This window comes from Hordeum vulgare, chromosome 1H (genome assembly GCF_904849725.1).
Source record: "Hordeum vulgare subsp. vulgare chromosome 1H, MorexV3_pseudomolecules_assembly, whole genome shotgun sequence".
In the NCBI taxonomy this organism is placed as follows: domain Eukaryota; kingdom Viridiplantae; phylum Streptophyta; class Magnoliopsida; order Poales; family Poaceae; genus Hordeum; species Hordeum vulgare.
The window spans coordinates 231,875,452-231,900,614 of record NC_058518.1 but is presented as its reverse complement, the minus strand read 5'-3'; the positions used below and the strand labels follow the sequence as shown (position 1 = coordinate 231,900,614).

General features: G+C 44.4%; 1 protein-coding gene across 2 annotated transcripts; it reads left to right on the top strand.

Moving 5' to 3' along the window:
- The first annotated feature begins 3,567 nt into the window (after positions 1-3,567).
- LOC123429464 (protein RRP6-like 2) lies at positions 3,568-9,913 on the top strand. Of its 2 annotated transcripts, XM_045113504.1 has the most exons (14): positions 3,568-4,316; positions 4,759-4,914; positions 5,563-5,721; positions 5,802-5,885; positions 6,031-6,110; positions 6,209-6,259; positions 6,363-6,459; positions 6,819-6,901; positions 6,983-7,028; positions 7,410-7,497; positions 7,580-7,749; positions 7,881-8,165; positions 8,238-8,351; positions 8,967-9,913. In XM_045113504.1, the coding sequence occupies exons 1-14, from the start codon at positions 3,606-3,608 to the stop codon at positions 9,561-9,563; spliced, it is 2,721 nt and encodes a 906-aa protein (XP_044969439.1). In that variant the 5' UTR covers positions 3,568-3,605; the 3' UTR covers positions 9,564-9,913. The 2 variants fall into 2 exon arrangements, with proteins under 2 accessions (XP_044969439.1, XP_044969435.1); XM_045113500.1 differs by having other exon boundaries at positions 7,881-8,351.
- Positions 9,914-25,163: the final 15,250 nt, after the last annotated feature.

Below are 25,163 nucleotides of genomic sequence, written 5' to 3'. Positions count from 1 at the left end.
CATAGTTCTCGAACCTGCATGGTCTACACACTTAAGGTTCGATGACGATATAAGCATAATTGAGTCATAGTGTTGGTGACTGAAGGTTGTTCGGAGTCCCGGATGAGATCCCACATGTGATGACGAACACCGAAATAGTCCGGAGGTGAAGATTGATATATAGGATGAAGGTCATCGGAGTCGGGAACTGTTCCGAGGTGTACCGAGGGAATCATGGAGTACCGTAAGAGGTTTCGGGAGGCCCCGACAATTGTTGGGGGGGGGGGGCTCATGGGCCAAGGTGAGGGGGCACCTCAGCCCATGAGTGGCTGGGCGCAACCCCTCTCCCCAACCCACTTCGGTCGAAGGGCGAGGGGGGGGGGGGGGCTCCTTGGGGCGCCGCCTGCCCAACTTGGGTGGCAAGGCACCCAAGTGGAGGGGCCGCCCTAACCCTAGCTGCCACCTCTCCCCTCCCTTGGCTGTCGGCCCCTTGGGGGGAAACCCTAGGGCGCCCTCCCCTCTCCCTTCCCTCTCTATATATAGAGGTAGAGAGAGGGCAGTCGCACGACAATCTTGCCGCGATGCTGCCCCTCCTCTCTCTCGTAGTTTCTCTCCTCCAAAACCCCACAACGAAGCCGTGCTGAGCTGTCACCACCAACACCTCACCACGCCGTCGTGTTGCCGGAGGACTCGGCTGCTACTTCACCATTGCTCGCTAGATCGAGGAGGTGAAGGTGTCACCAAGTTGTACGTGTGTTGAATGCTAAGGTGTTGTCTGTTCGGCACTTGATCAGGAGATCGCGGGACGGTTCGTGATTGGATCGCGAAGACGTACCACTACATCAAACACGTTCTTGAACGCTTCCGCTTAGCGATCTACAAAGATATGTAGATCCAATCTCTCTTCTCGTGGATGGACATCACCATGGATAGATCGTGTTTGCACGTAGGAATTTTTTTGTTTCCCATGCAAAGTTCCCCTAGAGATGCTACGTGGACTCCACAATCTAAAAGCATGAATCCCACTTGCCATCAGTTTTCACCATTCTAACAAAACGATTCCCGATGTACGTATATTTATTCAAAGTTGTTGTACATGGTATGTACGCAAGTCCCATGAGTAAGGTTCGCGCATTTGTGCTTCGTTTCTCTCGAACATGGCGGCTTCAAACGACCTCGTCGCCGGGCGGCTGCACGGCACGACGAGGGGTACACTTCCCGTGCATGGCAATGTCGAACGACCTATTAATGGGCGCTAGTCGACTGCTTGACCATGGCGGGCGCATGCCACACTGCTGGCAGCAGGTGGACTCCGGCGGCAACCGAAGATGTTCTTGCGAGCGCCATGACCATTTGCTCGTGCATGACATGCGCCAAGACTGATCAAACTGCTCCATGCACGTGAACGCCATCAACCATTCAACCTGTTCGTGTCCCTGCTGTAGTTGTTGTGGGCGGCCGATAGCAGAGCGCACCTGAGCTTCCTTGACTTGATTTGGGCCCAGGGACGGAGCCAGGATGGACGCATGGAGGGGGCGAGTTTGCTAATTGAGGAGGCAAAGTTTTCATGGAGTATGAATTTTTGGATGAAGTAGCTACTTCAATTGAAGAAAAATCAAATTATTAGGGGGGGGGGTCTAGCCCCCTCGCCCCTTAGACCCGTCCATCTTTGGGCCCTCTAGCATGTGAATATGAGAAGACATGATTGCCCACGGATCTGTGTAGGCATGTACAATCATTATGAGTGCATGATTTCTTGCTTGTGGGCATACATGTGATTTAGCTGGGATGTAGCCAAGTGATTCGTGTATATGACATTCATATGCAATTTATGCATACATGAGTTAGTTCAGGCTGAATATAAACCGATTCAATTATGCATGGGACTACCGCTATCAATCAACCAAGCTAGACTATGCACAACTCACACTCACCCCCCGATCGGAAGAGAGTCCTAGACGGAGATATCACATTGGTCATAGAGTTTACCGACACCTGCGTGAGTGAGTGCAACAACATGGAGCAATTCGATGCGTCTTGGCGCTCAACTGCGAGTGAATGAGGAGTTGGTCTTGTCGCGCGCAAGTCTTGGCGCACGGCTACTCTCGAAAAGGAGTCTGTCTGACCAGCAACATGACATGGCCATGATCGAGTAGTCCGAGTAGTCGTCGGCCATGGGGTCGTTAGGCACGACCATGGACGAGAGCAACGAAGAACAAGGACGCGAAACCGGCCTAACTCATGGAAGTTGCACATACATTACTCATATGACAACTTAGGGTAGATACATGTGTCGGGAATCGGTAGAACTGATGACATGTGCCATTTATGCTTTGAGATAGCGGAGTCCACGTAGCATCCATCTAAATGGGTCTCATGGGATGCTCAATAAGATCTGGTCTCATAGCAACTTCAATGGGGCGACCCATTTCGTCCGTCGTCGTTCGTTTGAAGTTGCGCGGACAAAATGGATGGCCCAACGCGCCGACCCATTGTCATAACGCGTCCTCTTCAAGCCCGCGATGACCCATTTCCGACCCAAATTTGAGACTAAAATGCGTCGACGTGGACGCGCGCCCCCCCTTGGTGTCCGTCCCAACCACCACGGTCAACATAATTTATGACGGCCACCCTCCTCGGACCCACACATCAGCGACTGCGGTCAGTCTTTTTTAATCCGAGCATGCGGTGGAGTTCGGCCATCTATTTCGAGAACACCCCCGCGTCCCCATCTCGCGCACCCGTATGTTTCCTCGTCGGCGACCCTAGCCAGCAGCCATGGGCAACAGAGACAACCTCGTCGTCTATGCACACGCGATGCTCTCGGAGGAGGTCGCCTACCTCCAGGCTAAGAGGGCGATGCATTGAGCGCGCCCGTGCTGTGCCCGGCTTCGCCTGGAACACCCTCGTCGTCTATCCCCGCGTTGTGCTCCCGGAGGAGGCCGCCTACCTCCATGCTAAGATGGCGCCGCGCGTGGCGAACAAGCGCGTCCGTGATGCGCCATCGCCGACACTAGCACTGCCCACGCCGGCACAGCCCGCTCCCGGTCTGCCGCAACCCGACCTCGCCGCCGCTGACGAGGACGCCTAGTTTTTTTCCTTTTCATTTATAATGTAACGGGGACGCGTGGACTCTTGCCGGCCTTCGTGACCGGCTTTAATCCTTGATTATTATGTATTCACGCACCGGTAAAAATGGATCGGGCCAGCGTTGGATGCATGTTTTGACTTAAACGTCGAAGCGGATGTTGGTGTCCTTCAGACCACCCAAACAGACAAAAAGCGGATAAAATCGTCGTCCGTTTGAGTCGACTGTTGGAGTTGCTTTCATATATATTTTTTCATAAAGAAGGGCCTTGATTTGGAGAAAATAACCCACAAATCCACAATTTTTAGAGTGGAGCAAAGATCGGATCTCAAAATGTAATCTCACCGTACGCATTCGTGTGCTCGAACCGTAAAGCATCAGAACCGCGTACAGGAAGGAGGCGAAAATCCAGCACGAAAACCAAGCAAAAAATAAATAAATAGAAAAGGAGGCGGAAACTCACACATAACTCGCATTGCGTCTTCTTCTTGTGCCATAAACCCTAAACCGCTAGCACCACTTTCCCACCCAACTCGCCATGGAAGCGGACGAGGCCCCTCACCCGCCGCCGCCGTGGAAGCAGAACAAGTCGGCCGTGGCCATCGAGGCCTCGTCGGGGCCCCTCGCCTCCGCCGCCGCGCGCCTGTCGGCCCGCTCCCGCGCGATCCCTCCCGCCCGTGACTTCCATTTCTACAACAACTTCCCCTCCTTCAAGTCCCCCGTCGCCGCCGCCGCCGCCAGGGCCGAATCCTCCCTAGGTGTCCTCGCGGCCTCCACGCTCCTCCCCAAACAGCAGCAGCAGCAGCAGCCGCCTTTCCCCACGGAGGATCTCGACGACGCCTACGACTGGCTTGTCTCCCGCAATGACGACCTGCTCGAGATGTTCGCCGCCTCCGCGGACGAGTTCAAGTCGCTGCGGGAGAAGGAGGAGGCCCAAGGCCGGAAGGTCGCGGCAGAAGAGATGGCTGGGGACGGGTTCCAGGTTGTTTACGGCAAGAAGAAGAAGAAGATGGGTATGGGAGAGGAAGGAGTTGGCAGAAGTGAGGCCTTTGGACCTTCTGGTTCGGTTAGGATGGCCACCATGCATAGGGCTGCAGCATCAGGGCCAAAGCCAAAGGTGCCCTTCCACATCCCCACCATCCCACGCCCGCAGGACGTGCACCGCATTGTGGTGGACAACACTAGCAAGCCATTCGACCATGCCTTCCTTGAACGCAGCGATGATGGTGCCCGTGCCATACACCCACTGGTCAGTGCTTCCGCACATGTTTGTTCTAATCTCACGTCACACTTTCCCCTCAACAATTTAAGATTAGACTGTTCAGAAATTTATGATGAAATCATCCATGGAAGGTGCCAAATGAGTCATTATTGTTTAGTGAATCATGCAGGAGAGAATTTCTTTATTTCATTTGGAAGATTATCAAGTGTTGCACACTGACCGTGATTAGTTTTAGCTGGTACATGAGTATTGAAATGCGTTAGGTAGTGGAGACTAGATGCCATAAGAGATTGTGTGAATAAAATTAGGGAAAGAAAATAACATGAGTATGGAGGAACAAAGAGTCAGCAGTGTAATCTAATACCGGTGTTTTTCTCAGAGAAATTGGAGGGAAGTGCTGTTTCCTTTATTCTGCATGTATATTTATCAAATGTGAGAAAAGTGGTGTGACGCAGTTGTTTCGTTGCAGGAAAAACTCCCCATGGAGCAACTATTTGACAGGCGTGTTCCTGAAAGTGAGCCACTAAAACCACCTGCTTTAGATGACACCCCTTTTACATTTGTTGAAGACCGGAGAACCTTGGAAGTGTTGGTGACAAAGCTGAAGAGTGCAACTGAGTTTGCTGTAAGTAACAGTACTAGTAGTTTCTCTAGATTTTCTTGCTTCCAGTTCATAGAAATGCAGTATTGTTCTTGCTTATGCCTCAACAATACTCAAGTAGTTGTCTGGTTGACCATATGAAGTGCAACCTGCTGTATACTTTTGATTCTGTAGATTGTGTTTTACTATAAAATATTCAGGAGGCTAATTACGTTGCTATTAGTACCAGAGTTACAATTCTCATTGCAGTGCTAGATCTATGTGGGAAGTTGGGCCTTTCCTGCCTACTAGAGTTGTTAAAGCATGGACGTTGACGATTAAATACTCATATTCATATGCCATACTGTAAATATTAAATACTCATATTCGCATTCCGTGCTTTAGTTTTCATTACTAACCATCATATTTCTTGCCTTGTTCACTTCACCTTTGCTGCCAATAGTTGTTTTTGCCTCCCTACATATTTTCTGCATTGTCAGTGTAGCACGCAAATTCACAACTTCTGCTGCAGGTTACACAAAATGTAGCATGCTCTGCAGTCTTCTTTTGCTTCCTAACTACTGTCTACTGCTAACTATTGTCACTGTACAATTTTTTGTTTTTGTTTTGTTTTGGTGTCAGGGTAATGTAATTACTAACTTAAATCAATTTCCATTTGTTTTCTCTTTTCAGGTTGATTTGGAACACAACCACTATAGGTCTTTTCAGGGTCTCACCTGCCTGATGCAGATTTCAACTAGAACTGAGGACTTTATTGTAGACACTCTTAAGCTCCGCAATTGTCTCGGTGAGAACTTAAGAGAAGTTTTTCAAGATCCAACTAAGAAGAAGGTAAACCTTGCTCTTTCTGTATACATGTGTTCTTGCTATTGTTCAAAGTCCAGTTTCTCATCACTCTCATGGGAAATTAGGTAATGCATGGGGCAGGTCGTGATATAATATGGCTTCAAAGAGACTTTGGAATATATGTGTGCAACCTTTTCGACACTGGGCAGGTATGATTCTGCATAGATAAACAGCAGCATGGCCCTAGCATCCAGTTCAGCTATTGTTTTCTTTTATGCTTAAATTCTTTAGTTAAAATGGCCATTTTGGTTTTCTATAAATTAAAGCTTGATCTTCTCATCAAAATGCAAACAGGCTTCAAGAATCTTACAAATGGACCGCAACAGCCTGGAGCATCTTCTGCAATATTTCTGTGGAGTGACAGCAAACAAAGAGTACATACTACTTCTTATTCTAGAGTACATTTTTCTTATACTTGCCATGCCACGAATTATATTCTAAAAAACTTGACTAAAACATATATCTCATGCAGATATCAGAGTGCAGATTGGAGGCTGAGGCCACTTCCTGATGAAATGACCAAGTACAGTGCTTTGATGGCCACATTTTGTTCTTCCATTTCTTATTTATTCTGTCCTCACTAATTATGTCCATCAAATGTGTCTGATTGTGACTATGCCTTTCAGGTATGCTAGGGAAGATACACACTATCTGCTCTACATATATGACTTGATGCGATTGCGATTGGTTAATGAGTCTTCAGGCGATGATCTTCTTTTGGAGGTAATATTTTTTTGTTTTGTTTTGCTCGCAAGTCTTACCTCGTTTGCTTGTTTGATGGTCAAGTTTCTTTTACATGCGTTGTTTAGTATTGTCTGCCTCTGCCATCAATCGATTTTGTGGTTGACAACTTCTATGCAGCATCACATGCAATTGATTGCGTGCTTGAATTTCAGAATGTGTGCCTTTTGAACTGATGTAAACTTGTGTGTTGAGGAACACAAGCACATTCTTTTGCTACTACTTTTGTTACTTATGGATTGACTTAGTGACTTCAGTAATTGTACAACGACTTCAGTACCTGAACTTGTGTGGGCCGTAGAGCATACATGTAAGTAATCAGATGTCTGCTATTACTTCAGGTTTGCAAGCGCAGCAATGAAATTTGCTTGCAACTATATGAGAAGGAGCTGCTGACCGATTCATCATACCTTTACATACATGGGTTTGTATTTCTCTTGGTTTACCATGTTTTTGTTCTAGAAACCATTCAAGCAGTGTAATGTCATTTTTTATGTAATTGCAGGTTGAAAGAAAATGACTTGAGTGCAAGGCAGCTGGCAGTTCTTGCTGTAAGTAATTTTCCTGTTTGAAGTGTTTGTGATTCTTCTTTATACTGATATCTTGATCCTTGATAAGTTTTCTCCACTTGGACACATACACTGCATTTTGCTGAAAATGAACACAGTTCTTCCAGACCCCATAGTTCGGTCCTTGTGGATGCTTTCTTATTTATACTACACTGTTGTAAGCTGTGCTTGGTTTCTCTAACTCCAGATGATCCACCTTAATGAAAAGGACATCTTAATTTTATTTGTTGACATTGTTCTGTTTATGTTTTATGCCTCTGCTTGCCTAAGGTGCTATGCTATTTATGACTACTTAATATACTCATTTGTAAGTTGAAATGAAATCATTTCTACCATGCCTCATCTAGTTGTTTTCCATCACAGGGTCTATATCAATGGAGAGATGGTGTTGCTCGTGCTGAGGATGAGAGCACTGGTTATATATTACCCAATAAGACTCTACTTGAAATAGGCATTGCTCTTTCCTAATCTATGTACATTGCTTACACACATGAGTTAGCTTGGCTAATTTATCCTTTGAATTTGGACTACAGCCAAGCAGATGCCTGTGACCACTGGGAGGTTAAAAAGAACAGTTAAGTCAAAAAATAAATTTCTTGAGCACTATCTCGGACATGTCATTACTACCATAAGGAATGCTGTCGCAAATGCCGATGCTTTTGAAAGTATAGCTGAGCAACTGAAGAAAGGAAGGCTGGAAGAGGTAGTTCTGCTGGTCTGTGTGAAACTTATATATTATCATTACTTTACTGTTGCAATTTGTAGGAACCAACTCCTCAGAGATTTACTAAGGGATCAGGGCTGCTTTTCATACTAATGCATCATTTTGTGCAGTTAATGGTGGCAGAAGTGAAGGACGGCGCTGAAGACACTGAAATGATTTCTGCCGTCGATGCTGATAGTAATGAAAGTAATCTTCAGCTGATTGAACCTGTTGTAGCTCCCACAGTGATTACAAACATCCATACTTCTTTCTGTACTGGGAATGTTACGAGCGGAGCTTCTTTAGGTAATTTGCAACTAGATAACGTCACACCTGAAACCAAGAGCTTTGGGGCGTTGCCAGGCGCTACTGGGCAAGCAGATACAGTGATACCGAGCAATAGTGGTCAGCAGCAAGTAAGAGAATCATTTGCCTTTGTTTGCTATATTTCTTCTGCTGTATCAGTATCTAAGCAGCTCCATTTTCAGGTAATAAAGGCAACAGTTCAAGTATCGAAGAGACCTACGGCTTTTGGTGCTCTGTTAGGAAAACCCTCTTCCGCAAGAAGGTCAAATCTATTTCCAGGATTTTCAAGTGACCAGGTATTGGATGTTTCTGCTCTGTCCTTTTTTCTCTTTCCTCTGTTGTAGAATTAACAAGTGATGAAGATCTTGAATTAAGGTACTAATTGTGTCTGAACTTTGGGTGTATCCGAACCTCTTACCTACGGGGGATACCTGTGGTACCAATGGAAAATAATTGCATCTAAATAAATTAGTTATGACTTTTGTTCCAAAGAGATATACCAAGAGCTCTCACTTTACTCCAGTAAATAAGGTGCAAGATATGGAATAGTCTCCTCTTTTCGTGAATTTCCTCCGTAGTCTCTATTCTCTCTATATAGCCACATGGGGTGAATGTCTCGGTATAGATGCTACCCCCTCCTTCCCAAAATAAGTGTCTGAACTCTAGTACAAAGTTGAGACACTTATTTTGGGACAGAGGGAGTACTAGAAATTTTTACCCAAGTTCTCACTGTGGAAAGGTTGGTGACTTGTCTTCATTATGGTTATGGGACTTAGGTTTTTTGTAAGCTCACTAATCTGCAATATATGGTGTTATCTTTGTTCTGTTTTTTGGGTGCAACAGAAAGCACTTTCCCCCATTAGCTTTCCCTAGTAATGCTTGACTTTGTTTGGCTTGTGTTACAAATGCAGAGTAAAAGCAAGGTGGAGAAGATCAAGTCTTCCGTGGTACTGCCTTTCCATCATTTCTCAGGTGGTGCAAATCCTGCAGCAACTAGCCTTCCAGTAGCAAAATCGGTGGAACCTGAAGCGGAAATCATGTGCGATGATCCTGCTTCTCAGATGGAGGAAGTGATCCAGCTGGACACTGGAACAGATGACCCAGAAAACGGCAACGCAGATGGACAGAGCGAGTGCAAACCTGGAGACACTGATGTGTCTAGCTCCCCTCCTGAGCTTTCCTCTGGCATCGAGCAGCGCTTCAGACCCCTCAACGAGAGCAGAGACCTTCAACAGAAGCACCAAGCACCGGAAGAACCAGAATTTAACGACCAGCTTAAGGCCTTTGATTATGCTGAAGCTAGAAAGAATACTTCATTTGGAGAGGTTAGATCTGAGAGAAGAAAGGACAATGCAGTGGCCAGGGCAATCAATGCGGATTCTGGAGATAAACGTAGAAGTTCGAAACAAATCCCGGGTGGCGGCGAAGAGGATGAGGGGAATTTCCAGAATCCACGAAGGCGACAGGCTTTCCCACCTTCGGGCAACAGGAGTGCCACGTACCATTAGTTAGTGGAGAGATGTACTACCGGACCGAGGCATTGTATGTAACCTAAAGAGTACAGGTTGAAGTGGAACAGCGCGCATGATTTGGCATTTCTCGGCAAGTCATTGGAAATGCTGTTCTGTGAGATACTATGGACGCCTGTTTGACGACCAACACAAAATGGATCGGCTCCAACCTTCTTCTGGTTGTTTGACTAATACAAACAAAAATCTGATTGAAAAAAGAAACTACTATGACACATCAATTCTCATGGAAACCATGCATTGATTCCTGTGTTTATTTTTGTGTATGTGATACGGGGGCAAACCCGTGATTGTCGATCTTTTCACACTTAGAGGGGAAAGGGAGAAAATCAAGAGAAAACAAGAACACTCAAAACCGATCTTCAAATCACACATCCATCCATAGAACACAAGAGATACAACGAACTTAGTTCAATGAATGGATACAAGTAGGCCTTGACATCCACTTGGATCTTCTCACATAGGGTCATCTTCATGGGAGGAGGTAAGTGGAAGGAACTATGCTCAACAATCTCAATTGCTAAATATAAGCTAACCCTAAAAGGAGGAGGGGTCCCTTATATAGTACTTCCTCCATCACAGTATATTGGACGTATCTCACAGGGCTCTGAGACCTAGATGTTTTTCTATTGGTAGGAAAAACCGAGCCGACGAGCTGTAAAAGCACCTAATTAATCGCAAAACTGATGCATTAGTAACCCCCCGTCCACTAAACGAGCATGCATTGGTGAAGACGGTTTTCAAAACACCCCAATTAATAGGCTAATTAATGCCATGCGCCTTATTTCTTTTTAATTGTGAAAAATTATCGTTTTGGAGATACGCCCAATATACTGTGATGGAGGGAGTACTAGGCGAGGTAGGGGAAAGGAGAGAGATACATGGGCCTTGGGCCGCAGGCCCAATGTCCGGGGCCGGATGTTCGGGTCTCGGGCGTCTGGTTCCGCGCGGTACTGATGTGGACGCGCCAGATTTTCGGGCTAGGGGCCCTTAGCGAGGATATGTGTCTTCTGGCATCTTTGGGCCGTATTTCTAGGGCCGAGGCCAGATTTTCGGGGCGGTGCGGGATGTCCGGGCCAGGGCTGAGGCTCGATGTCTGGCCGCTGTGACAACCCACAAGTACAGGGGAACGCAAGAGTCTTCATGTGTAGCATTTCATCCTAATTTATTGATTCGACACAAGGGGAGGCAAAGAATATTTATTGGCTGTAACGGTTGAGTTGTCAATTCAACCGCACATGGGATATCTCTCTGCAGCAAGAATGTAGTAGCGCAACAAATGATAGTAGTAACAATAACTCTGATAGCAAATTTTTTGGTAACATTAGTAACAGTAGCAATTGAGTAGCAGGTGTGACGGTAGCAACAACACTAGTAACTTAACATGATTCAATATATGTAAAGTGTAGACACGTGGATTAGTGATGGATAATGATTTAGATGATATTGATCATGTAACAGTTACACACTAGGGCGACACAGAACTAGCTCCAATTCATCGATATAATGTAGACATGTATTCGGTATATAGTCATGCGTGCTTGCGATAAGAACTTGCATGACATCTTTTGTCCTACCCGCAAGGTCCTATTGGAAACTAAGGGATATTAAGGCCTTCTTTTAATAGAGAAACGAAACAAAACATTAACATATGGTGAATACATGAACTCCTCAATCTACGACAATCATCGGAAACAATCGCAATTATTGTCACCTTGGGGTATGCGGATCAAGACACGTAAAGGTAACTACAACTTGCAAGATAGTATCCAAATCACTATCATATTCATGAAAACATAATAGGTTCACATCTGAAATCATGGCACTCGGGCCCTGGTGACAAGCATTAAGCATAACAAAGTCATAGTAACATCAAACTTAACTCGATTACATGATCTGTCTCATCCAATCCCACCACCGTCCAACAAGCCTACAAAGGAATTACTCACTCCCGGTGGTGAGCATCATGGCGGTGTTGATGAAGAAAGGTTGGTGATGAGGACGACGACGAATCCCCCTCCCCGGAGCCCCAAACGGACTCCAGATCAGCCCTCCACAGGAAGAACATGAGGTGGCGGCGGCTCCCTCTCTTGAAACCACGTTGAGAACTACTCTATGATTTTCTTCCTCTGAAGATGTGATTTTATAGGACTGGAATTAGGATCGGAGGAGCCACGTGGGCCCCACAAGCCATCGGGGAGGGGGGGGGGGTGGATGGCTTGTGCCCCCGTGGCACACCTCCTCCGACAAATCTTCGCTCCATAATTCCTTATAAATCCCTGAATTAATTCACAAAAAGTTTCTTCTGATTCCGAGAACTTTTATTTCCGCACAAAAATAACAACAAAGTAGTTGTGTTGAAAACAACGTCACTACGGGTTAGTTTCATTCAAATCATGCAAATTAGAGGTCAAAACCAGAGCAAAAGTGTTTGGAAAAGTAGATACGTTGGAGACGTATCAACTCCCCCAAGCTTAATCATTGCTTGTCCTCAAGCAATTCAGCTGATAAAGTGAAAGTGGTAAAGAAAACTTTTACGAACTCTTTTGTTCTCGTCGTTATACATAAGCTTAGCTAATGTTCAAGTTTTCAGCATAAATCATAAGTAACCACATCCATTATAATAATTAAGCATCATATTCAATCATGGCAATACATAACCAGCCAACAAGCAATAATAAGATATCTCACATGCCAACAATTTTTCAAAACAATCACGATATAATATGGTGACATGGTATCTCGCTAGCCCTTTCTGAGACCGTAAAACATAAATGCAGAGCACCCTGAGATCCAAGGAGTGACTAAATATTATAATTCAGAATAGAAAACATCCTAGTCATACTCATATCCAACACTAACTAGACTCAATGCATAAAAATGGCAATAGTGCTCTCTAGTCTAGTGCTGTAAACAAGAGGGTGATGATTCAACATAAAAGTAAATAGATAGGCCCTTCGCAGAGGGAAGCATTGATTTGTAGAGGTGCCACAACTCAAGTTCTAAAGCAGGAATGAGAATATAATTTTGGGTGGTGTTCTTTACAGTCAATGTTACGACAAAGGTTTTCAGTATCTCCCATGCTAAACTCATTATCGTTGGTTCCCAAACAGAATTGTAAAGTTTTACTCCTATCCACCATCCATACACAACCATGGCTAGCCGAATTCACGTGTGCCCTCCAACATATCAACTTTCCCAAGGAGTTTTGTTGTATTTTAATTTTGATCAAGCAGGAATAGGCATCCTTGTTACCAGCCTCTCTCGTGCAATGACGGCGAATAAATGCCCGTTGTGAGAGTAACTTACTTAGCATGGAAGATACTGATCGCCCCATCGCTCTATGAACGGTACGAGTGCACAAAATAGATGTTTGTTTGAATATTTAGAGGATGCACATGCAAATTTACTTGGAACGGTAGGGTATTACCGCTTATAGGTAGGTATGGTGGACTCATGTTGAATAACTTGGTTTTAAGGATACTGGATGCACAAGCATCATTCCTGCTTAGTATAGGTGGAGGCTAATAAAATATTGGGAAGCGACCAGCTAGAGAACAACAACGGTCATGAACATGCATTGAAAATAATCAACTTTGGACAAAGCATGAGTAGGATATAAACACTCTGAATCTAAATATCACGAAGGCTGCATCGGTTTTGAATCAACTACATGTTTGCACATGGGCCAAGTCAAACCACTCGAATTACTCAGAGGAAAATACCATACTACCATATTACATCATAACCATTTTAATGCATGTTGACACACAAGGTAAATCATTATCAACTCCTAGCTATTTAAGCATGGCATGAAAAGCTATAATCTCTAATTGTCATCATAAACATGTTCACTCATGATATACTCAATCAAGATCGAACGAGCTAACATATTTATAAAAACAAAAAACAAGAAGAGTTCATACCCTTTTCCTTTGCCATGACCACTTCATCGAATATCGTCATTATTTCCTTTCACTTGCATGACCGAATGATGTGATAATAAAAGTGCAGGGGTGTCATGGACTAAGCTAGAATCTACTCGACAGTTTTAAACAAAAGAGAAGACATGGTAATATTGGCTCTTCGTTAGATCAACTACTAAGCATATGAGAGCCACTCATCATTTTCATCGTCGTCTTCCCCTTTCACGACTCAACAAAAAGGAAGACAAATTCAAAGAAACACGCTGTAATATTTTTGGAGTTTTTTGTTTTTCTTAAGCAAGAAAAATAAACAAAGGGGAAATAAGAACGAGAAAAACTATTTACATGGGAAAGCTCCCAACAAGAAAGAGGAAATATTTTTGGGTTTTCTTTAATACTACAACTAATTAAATGGGAAAGAAAAACGAAAAGAAGCAATTTTTTTTGGATTTTCTAATGTTATTCAAACACACAAGAAGAAAAAGGAAAAAGTAAAGCTAACATGAATATACAATTAAAGAGGATGAACACAGACAATTTATATGAAGTGTGCGAACATGAATGTAATGTCGGTGAGAAATACATACTCCCCCAAGCTTAGGCTTTTGCCTCGCTTGGTAATCACCACTAGTAATAGCTGTCAGGTCCAGGAAAGTATTTCTGCGGCAGCACTGAGCATCCCAGTCTTGGGCCTCGGCCTCCGCAACAACCAACTCATTAAGGTATGGAATTATGTCATCTCGCATGACGATTTATCCGTTCCTGGCATGAAAGTTAAACAAGGAGGGTGTAGGCAACACAATAATATCACGAGTGTTCTTGCTATATACTAGGTTATAATGGATGCCGTGCAGTAGATCAGTTTCCTGAGTGAATTGATGTTCTATCATAGATTGGTGATCAAGATAAACCTGGGGCAACAAATAATTAGTAGGTCGTATAGCCACTTAAAAATGCTTTGCCAGGCGTGTGGCATAAATACCACCATGAATCTTGCCTTTGTTTCAATTAAGATGCAAGCAGTGCGCGACAATAGCTCCTAAGTTGTAGGTGTTATCACCATAAAGTGCGCGGCGCAAAATAACCAAAGTTGGGGCAGTGAGACCACCATCCCGCTCCATAGGAGTTATGCATTTTCCTATAAACAAGGAGGAATAATGCATAGAAGGAAAATACAAACTATTGGACCTGACGTTTGATACACCCCTATTTTCCCCCATAGTTAAGGTGAGGAGGAAACCCTCAAATTCTCAGGCTACGGATCACACATTCCCCCGTCAGAGGGAAGCAAGCATATTTCACAAAATCTATCGAGAGGCATTTTGTAGTTTGTTGCATATAAGTCAAAATGTACCATGGGAGCATCGGGCATGTTTATGAAATAGAAGTTTTGAATGAAGGAATTAGTAAGTAGATAGTATTGATCACACTCATCTGCGAGGAAGTTGGTCAGCCCGACATTTGCGACGAATTGCATGAATTCTTCATAAAAACTCGCTTCACTCATGAAGGCTACATGTGGCCATTCACAAGGTCTAATATCTGTGTCGCGAAAATTCTTGATGTCGCTATCTTGAGTCTTCCCCGCAACTCCCTTGGGGATCCGACTCGAAGAACCCTTCCTTGAGGAACTTCTCCTTCAGAAGTTCTTCCTAGACACAATTTGTGAAATTTTTGGGCCACAAAATTTTGTCAATAATTTTTTGCAAGAATGATAGAAACTACTCATATGGATACTTAGAGGCTATATCAAGCATTTATACTACTTGGAACTCAAAGAATTTAACATGCAAGATCATTTTTTGTAGCACCAAGTGAAGCAGTTTATGAAAAATATAAAACATCAAGGAAAAAACTAATTGGAGAGATGGAGGAGTCACATACCAAGGAACAATTTCCTCAAAACAGTTTAGGAAACGGGGTTCCGAGCAAAGAGATCAAATATTTCAGTTTATAGAGGAAGAACACGGGAGAGAGAGAGAGCTAGGATTTTTTTTCTCGAGGTAGATGATGATGTGAGCTAAAGGGATAAAGCAGGGGGTCTAGTGGGTCCCACAAGCCATCACAGCGTGACCAAGGAGGGGGGGGGGGCTGTTGGCTTGTGGCCCACAGGTGCGTCTCCCTGTTATTATTTTTAAGCCAAAATATCTTATTTAATTCAGAAAAAGTCATGTTTAAATTTTGTGGCATTCTAAGACTTTCTACTTTTGGGTCATTTTTCTAAGGTACGGAAAACTTAAAAAATAGAGTAATCATGGCATTTTACTTTTATTTGGCTAAAAGAACACAAAATAAGCTTGGGATGGAGAGAGTTGTGAATACTCAATTCATCAATCACATGTCTTTCTAAAAGGATCCATTAATAAGGTTGATCAAGTCTTATTAACAATTGTTTTCAATAAACATGGAACCAAAGAATTTTTGTATATCACTAGGTTACCTTAATGAGGATTTGCATATCCCCAACAATAAGATTATAGTATTTCTTTTTCTTGGCAGTAGGTAGAGGGATGGTAAAATCTGCAATGATGACCGTAGGAATAGACTCAATGACATTAATATTGTTAACCAAAGTATGCTTGTTCGGAAAATGCAGAGTATGTTGCTTGCCACTAACATGAAAAGTTACCTTGCTTTTGTTGCAATCAATAACATCCCATGCAGTCTTTAGAAAGGGTCTTGTAACGCCCAAGATGCGATCCTATCCTTATTTTGGCACGAGGGCCTCAATAGGGATAGAAGGGCATCTCGTCGTTTCGCAAGAAGGGATATTGTTACGAGTACATGTACAAAATAGATGAGCATATGCAATTATCTCACACTCGCCACAAGCTACATTAAGATCACATCAATACAACAACATGTTCAATCACCATGTAGCAGAGCAGGGTCCGACTACGGATGAAGACAAACAATAAAAGAATGACATCCATCCTTGCTATCCCAGGCCACTGGCTTGGAACCCATCCTAGATTGATGATGATGATGAAGAAGAAACTCCAAATAGCACAATCATCGCACTCACGTCAAAGTATCGCTTTACCTATACCAGCAGCTGTTGTTGTAGTAATGTGTGAGGCATAGGGACTCAGTAATCTCATTTCCAAAGGTATCAAGACTAGCAAAGCTTAATGGGTGAGGTATGGTTAAGTGGTGAGGCTGCAACAAGCAACTAGGGGTTCACTTGAGTGGCTAACTTACAAGTACAAGAATAAGAGGGGGGTGATCTACGCATAACAGACGTGAACTAATAATAATCTCGAAGTGATCCTGAACACCTACTTACGTCAGACATAACCCCACCATGTCCTCTTCCGAATGCAGAACTGATGAGAAGAGATAGTCATGGTTACGCACACAGTTGTCACATTTTAATTAAGCTTACTTCAAGTTATGTAGAATCAGATGTTAAACACACTTTCCAAGTTGCCACATAACTGCGGGCACGACTCTCAGAAATATTTAACCCTGGAGGAGTGCCCCAACTAATCCATCACAAAATACCACAAGCTGCGTTGGAAACCTCGACGATAGAAAAACCGTGATCTCCTCGGCTCCCTAGTGGAAAACCTCGACCTCGAGATAGTCAAAGTATCCTCAGAATCCCTTGCACAAGATGTTCGATAAAGGTAAAACAAATCCAGCAAGGCCGCCCGACGTGTCGATGATACCGATAGGAGCTGCATATCTCGTTCTTAGGACACGACGGATAAGCACAACGTACAGTGGCCTGATAGAAATCTCCCGAGTTGCCCCGGGTTGGCCCCGCACATGGCTCTAGTTGTTGGGGAACGTTGCATGGCAAATAATTTTTTTCCTATGCACATACAAGATCTATCCATGGTGATGGCCATCTACGAGAGGAGAAATCGAATCCACATACCCTTGTAGACCGCTAAGCGGGAAGCGTTAAGAAACGCGATTGATGTAGTCGAACGTCTTCGTGATCCAAATCGCAAGCCGTCCCTCGATCCAATAACGATCTAGCGCCGAACGAACGACACCTCCGCGTTTAGCATGACAATATGTGCCTTCTTGATCCAGGAAGAGGGAGTGGAGAGGTAGAAGAATTCTCCGATAGCACAACGGCGTGGCGGCGGTGTTCGTGGAACTAATCCGGCAGGGCTTCTCCGTGCACTACCGAATCGAGCTAGAGTTGGAACAAACTAGTGGAGGGAGAGAGAGCTGCGCCATGGCTTGGGGTCAGCTGCCTCTCTCCTCTCCACTATATATAGGAGGGAGGGAAGGGGTGGCGTCCTAGGGAAATTCCCTAGGGTTGGCCAGCAACGCCCAAGAGGAGTCCTCCTCCTCCTCCAATTGGGTTTGGTGGAGGCGCTAGGAGGACTCCTCGTACTAGTCGGATTCCTCCCCACCTCCTCAATTCGGCCGCACAAGCCCATAGGGGCTGGCTGCCAAGCCCACCAGGGGCTGGTGCGCCACCTCTTAGGCCTATGTGCCCCCCGGGTGGGTGGATCCTCCCGGTGAACCCCCAAAACCCATTCGTCACTCCCGGTACTTTACCGGCAGTGCAAGAAACCTTTTCCCTATATATCAATCTTCATCTCCGGACCATTCAGGAACACCTCGTGACGTCCGAGATCTTATCCGGGACTCTAAACAACCTTTGGTCACCAACATACATAATTCAAATATACCGAAACGTCACCGAACCTTAAGTGTGCAGACCCTGCGGGTTCGAGAACTATGCAGACATGACCGAGACACTCTCCGGTCAATAACCAATAGCGGGACCTAGATGCCCATATTGGCTCCTACATATTCTACGAAGATCTTTATCAGTTGAACCTGTATGTCAAGGATTTAGTTAATCCCATATGCTATTCCCTTTGTGTCACGCCCAAGACGCGACCCTATCCTCAATTTGGCACGAGGGCCTTGTCAGGGATAGAAGCGCATCTCGTCGTGTCGCAAGAATGGATATCGTTACAAGTACATGTACTGAAAAGAAGATATATATATATATATAGAATTGCTTACACTCGCCACAAGGTACATCAGAGTCACATCAGTGCAACACATCATCAACATCATGAATAAGAGCAGGGTCCGACTACGGACGAAAACAAAACGAGAAAAGAAGAACGACGTCCATCCTTGCTATCCCAGGCTGCCGGCCTGGAACCCATCCTAGATCGATGAAGAAGAAGAAGAAGAAGCAACTCCAAATGAACAATCAACGCACTCGCATCAAATAACGTTTAACTGTACCTGAAACTGGTGTTGTAGTAATCTGTGAGCCACACGGGACTCAACAATCTCATTTCCAAAGGTATCAAGACTAGCAAAGCTTAATGGGTGAGGTAAGGCTAAGTGGTGAGGTTCCAGCAGCGGCTAAGCATATATTTGGTGGCTAAACTTACGAGTACAAGAATAAAGAGGGGGATGATCTACGTGTAACGGACGTGAACTACTCATGATCAAATGAATGATCCTCAACACCTACCTACGTCAGACATAACCCCACCGTGTCCTCAATCGGAGAAGGAACTCACGAAAGAGACAATCAAGGTTACGCACACAGTTGGCATGTTTTAGTTAAGTTAACTTCAAGTTATCTAGAACCAGTGTTAAACAAAGTTTCCACGTTGCCACATAACCGCGGGCACGACTTTCCGAAAAGATTTAACCCTGCAGGGGTGCTCCAACTAGTCCAGCACAAATTACCACAAGCTGCATAGAAATCCTCGATCACGACACTCGCGATATCATCAGATTCCTTAGTGGAAAACCTCAACTCTGAGATTACCCAAAGTATCACCGGTATCCTGATGCACAAGATATCTCGTCAAAGGTAAAACTAATCCAGCAAGGCCACCCGACGTGTCGACGATCCCGATAGGAGCCGCGTATCTCGTTCTCAGGACACGACGGATAGGCACAACGTACGGTGGCCTGATAGAAATCTCCCAATTTGCCCTGGGTTGGTCCCGCAAACGGCTCTAGTTTTGGACCAGCAACATCAGCACTGGCCCCCGTGTATTATGTAAAATTACTCCTCGGGTTCATGACGCCCTATGATTTCAGTATTAACCAAATTATTATGTTGGGCAAATGTAGTACCAATGTTGGGCCTTGCCAGACCAGCTTTAATCTAAAACGAATTATCAAGGGGGTCCCCATAACAACCCCGATCGTGTTAGGAGCGCTCATTTATGGAACATAACACCGGTAGCCGAAACTAAGGGAGCAAAGGTGGAACAAAACACCAGGTTGGAAAGGCCGAGCCTTCCACATTTTACCAAGTATATAGGTGCATTAAATTAAATAGCATCTAAATATGGTGATATGACAAGGAACACATGTTATCACATGGAAGCAACTACACCTGCAACTAGCAACGCTAACAACATGGTTAAGCAAGCAGTAACATAGCCAGTCAGTAGTTTGCTAGGTTGAACAGGTTGAAGGTTATCATGGCAGTGTAGAGAGGCTGATGCTTCCAGTTTCTCAACAATTAGCAATTGTCTTGCAATGGCCCACCAGCGTGTGGGATCGCGGCAGTTTTCGAGGGTAGAGTATTCAACCCAAATTTGTTGGTTCGACACGATGGGAGTGAAAGGATATTCTCAAGTATTAGTAGTTGAGTTGTCGGCTCAACCACACCTGAAAGATTAGTATCTGCAAGCAGGGTATAAGCAGCAAAGGTAGTGTGATAGCAACGGTGCTAGGAAAGAATATGTTGACGACAGATTATTCCTAACTGAAGTATCAATGGCGCCAGAAAAATATTGTAGCAGGTAGCAGCAGAGTAACGAGTAACAGCAGTGGCAAGGAACAGCAGTAGTGACAGCAGTAGCAAGTAGCAACAGTAGCAAGTAACATCAATAGCAAGTAACAGTAGTAGCAACAGTAGTAGTAGCACCACCAGGACAAAGCAAGTAACAGTAGCATCAAGTAACAGTAGCAGCAACAGTGGTAACAACAGTAGAGCAAAGCAAGTAACAGCAGCAGCAAGTAACAGTAGCAGCAACAATAGTAACGACAGAGCAAGTAACAACAGCAGCAAGTAACAGTAGCATCAACAGTAGTAACGGCAGAGCAAATAACAGTGGCAGTGGGACAAACTCGTAGGCAATGGATCGGTGATTTGTTGGATGACATTCATCATGCAACGGTTATAACACGGAGAGATATGTGGCTAGCTCCCGTTCGTCAATGTGATGTAGGCATGCATTCCGTGTGTAGTCATACGTGCTTAGGGAAAAGAACTTGCATGACATCTATTGTCCATCCCTCCCGTGGCAGCGGGGTCCAAATGGATACTACAGGATATTAAGGTTCTCCTTTTAATAAAGAACCGGACCAACGCATTAGCACTTGGTGAACACATGAACTCCTCAAACTATGGTCATCACCAGGAGTGGTTCCGGTTATTGTCACTCCGGGGTTGCCGGATCATAACACATAGTAGGTAACTACAACTTGGAAGATCGGATCTAAAACACACATATATTGGTGACAACATAATAATTTCAGATCTGAATTCATGGCACTCGGGCCCTAGTGACAAGCATTAAGCAAGGCAAAGTAGTAGCAACATCAATCTCCGAACATAGTGGATACTAGGGATCAATCCCCGTCAAAACTAACTCGATTACATGATAGATCTCATCCTACTCATCATCGCCCAGCGAGCCTATGAATAGATTACTCACGAACGATGAAGAGCTTCATGGAATTGGAGAGGGAAGAAGGTTGATGATGACGATGGCGACGATCTCCTAGATCCGGAGCCCAAAACGGACTCCAGATCTGCCCTCCAGCGCAAGAACGAGATGTGGCGGCGCCTCTGGATCGTGAAACGCGATGAACTCCTCTCCCTGATTTTTTCGGGATGAAAGGGAATAAATAGCGCTGGAATTGGGGGCGGCAGAGCCACTTGGGCTCCACAATCCTGGTAGCCGTGGCCAGGGGGAGGCCGCGACTACAGGGCTTGTGGCGCACTGGCCCGTCCCCTCCGGTGGATCTTTGCGCACGTATTTTTCATATTTTCCAGAAATATTCTCCGTAAATTTTCAGGACGTTCCGAGAACTTCCATTTCTGCACAAAAACAACACCATGGCAATTCTGCTGAAAACAACGTCAGTCCGGGTTAGTTCCATTCAAATCATGCAAATTAGAGTCCAAAACAAGGGCAAAAGAGTTTGGAAAAGTAGATACGATGTAGACGTATCAACTCCCCCAAGCTTAAAACCTTGCTTGTCCTCAAGCAACTCAGTTGACAAACTGAAAGAGAAAGAAAAACTTTGACAAACTCTGTTTGATCTTGTTGTTGCAACTATGTCTAACTCATAACCAGAATTTCAGCAAAATCACAAGTTAACCACATAAGCAAGTGACACAAAGGTCTCACGGTAAACTAATATCAATGGCACAATCAGCTAGCGAGCAAATAATAATGAGTTTCAGATACTAACAATTCAATCAAAACAAGCATGAAGCAATATCAATAGGTGGTATCTCGCTAGCTCTTTCTGAGACCGCAAAACATAAATGAGAGCACTTTCAAAGATCAAGGGCTGACTAAACATTGTAATTCATAGCAACGAAGATCCAGTCATAGTCATACTCAATATCAATCAAAGGCAAAGCATAAAAATGACATAGGTGCTCTCTAATTGGTGCTTATATAAGAAGAGGATGACTCAACAGGAAAATAAATAGACAGTCCCTTCGCAGAGGGAAGCATTGATTTGCAGAGGTGCCAGAGCTCAAGCTTTGAAAACAGAGATAATAATTTTGGGTGGCATGCTTTCATTGTCAACGCAATGACCAAGAGTTCTCAATATCTTCCATGCTACTCATGCTATAGGTGGTTCCCAAACATAAAAGTAAAGTTTTAACTCCCCCACCACAATTCAATCACACTCCATGGCTAGCCGAATCCTCGGGTACCGTCCATACTAACATCAATCCGGGGGGAGTCTTGTTTTACAGTTATGTTTTCGATTTAAGCGTGGAACTGGGCATTCCAATTACCGACCCCTTTCTCGTGAATGACAGTGAATAAACACATGTCGAAGATAACACGCCTAACATGGAAGATACCAATAGCCCCCTGTCACCACATGAGCTATTCGGGCATGCAAAACATATTATTTCTTGAAGGTTTAGAGAATGGCACATGCAAATTTACTTGGAACGGCAGGTAGATACCGCAAATAGGTAGGTATGGTGGACTCTCATGGAAAAACTTTTGGGTTTATGGAAGTGAATGCACAATCAGTATTCCGCTTAGTACAAGTGAAGGCTAACAAAAGACTGGGAAGCGACAAACTAGAGAGCGACAACAGTCATCAAGATGCAATGAGCTTGACTAACATTGAGTGCAAGCATGAGCAGGATATAAATCACCATGAACACGAACATCATAGAGGCTATGTTGATTTTGTTTCAACTACATGCATGAACATGCACCAAGTCAAGCCACTTGAATCATTCAAAGGAGAATACCATCCTATCATACTACATCATAGTTATCTCAAAATCTATGTTGCCATTCAAGATAAACCATTATAAGCTCCTAAGTAATTAAGCATGGCATCAGAAACTACGATCTCTAAGTTATCATTGCAAACATGGTTCTCTCTCAACAAAGCTGAATCTGGGACGACAAGCTAGTCATATTTACAAAAACAAAATAGATGGAGTTCATACCATCTTTTCCAGTCTCAGTCACTTCATCATATATCATCATTATTGCCTTTCACTTGCACGATCGAACGATGTGAACAATAATAAGAGTTCTCGTGCATTGGACTAAGCTGAATCTGCAGGCAAACACAAAGGAGAAGACAAAGTAATATGGCTCTTTAACAAATGAAGAGGTATGCATGCGAGAGCCACTAAACATTGTAACCATGGTCTTCTACCTTGACTCAAAGAAAAAGAAAACTATTTACACGGGAAAGCTCCCAACAAGCAAAAGAAGAAAGAAAAATCTTTTTGGGTTTTCTCAAAAGGACACAAAACAAGAAAACAAGAAAACGAAAATAAACTAGCATGGATAACACATTGTCAAAGTGTAAACACCGACTAACAAAGTGAAAGCATAAGCATGAATGTAAAGTTGGTGCAAACACATACTCCCCAAGCTTAGGCTTTTGGCCTAGCTTGGTCTACTCCCAAGGCTGGTCCGGGTGATACCCAAAATCATAATGTGGGTTGTACGGGAGCGCTGCAGCCACTGCATGAATAGCTGCTTCACGGAGACGAGAAGTATCAGCCTCCCTCTCATACTCCTCTACTTCTCCAATGGTTATGTAATATCTTCGTTTAACCTGAAAGTCAAAGAAGGCAGGAGCAGGAAGCGTAATATGAAAAACACGCTGCCGGTTAAATACTAACCGGTAAACGAGGGATTCCTCATCCCTCTTGAGAAACTGATAGCATGTTAGAGCGACACGATCAAGGTAGGCTATACGGAGAGGGGGATCTCCTGAGCGGATGGGTACTCCAAGAAAATTTGCTAAGCGCGTAGCATAAATCCCACCAAAGAAATCCCCATTAATGGCATTATTATTCAGCCTCCTTGCTATTATAGCTCCCATGTTGAAGCTCCTGTCACCTGTTACTGCGCTCTTAAGGATACTAAGGTCGGATGCACATAGGTGACAATGTTCAACCTTGCCGTTAATGCATCTACCTATGAAGAGGGCAAAGTAGTGCAAGGTAGGGAAATGAATGCTTCATATGGTAGCTTGCGTGATGTCTCTAGTTTCTCCAACAGTTATACTAGAGACAAAATCTCTAACCGAAGACTTAGCAGGATCATTAAGACTACCCCCATCGGGTATCTTGCAAATCCTATTGAAATCCTCCAAATCCATGGTGTAGGATTTATCATACAGATCAAACAGTATGGATGAGTCACAGCCAACTGAAAATTTAATCTACGCACGAAAGAGGCAATGAGCATAGCATACTGTTCACATTTATCTGAGAGGAATTCTTCTAACCCGGCATTGCGGACAAGTGTATCAAACTCATCCTTGAAGACTGCTTCGATCATTAACTCATCGAAGGCCATTCACACGGTTGTACCGGTGCGTCCCTTAGTTGATAAGGATCGGGCTCCCGAATAGAAAGACGGGGACCCTTCTTACTTGAGGAACCACCATGAAACTTCCTCCTGAACATAATTTATTTTTGCTGAAATTTTTGAAGTTCAAGAGAAAAGTGAATAAAGACCAACCACACCTTGTAGAAACTACTCCTACTAGTGCCTAGAGACCGTATCACGCGTTAAAACTACTTGGGACCAGCTAAAATCAACATTTCAAGCTCAAGAACAGGGTCACCAAGGTAGAAATAATACGCGAAGGATAAAGCACTAGAGTAGAAACTAATTGGACCTATGGAGGAGTCGCTTACCAAGGAGTAATTTCCCCAAAACGGTTCGGAGAATGGTGCTTTGAGCAAGGAGATCGAAAATCACAACCAAATGAGCAAGAACACGGGTTTGAGCAGCGAAACGATTTTTTCTGGAGGTAGAAGAAGAGGATGGGAGCTGGAATGAGTGGAGGGGGTCCCTGTGGGCCCCACAAGCTTGGTAGCCGCGGCCGGGGGGGGGGGGGGCGCGGCTACAGGGCTTGTGGCCCACTGGTGTGGCCCCCAGGCCAGCTCTCCGTC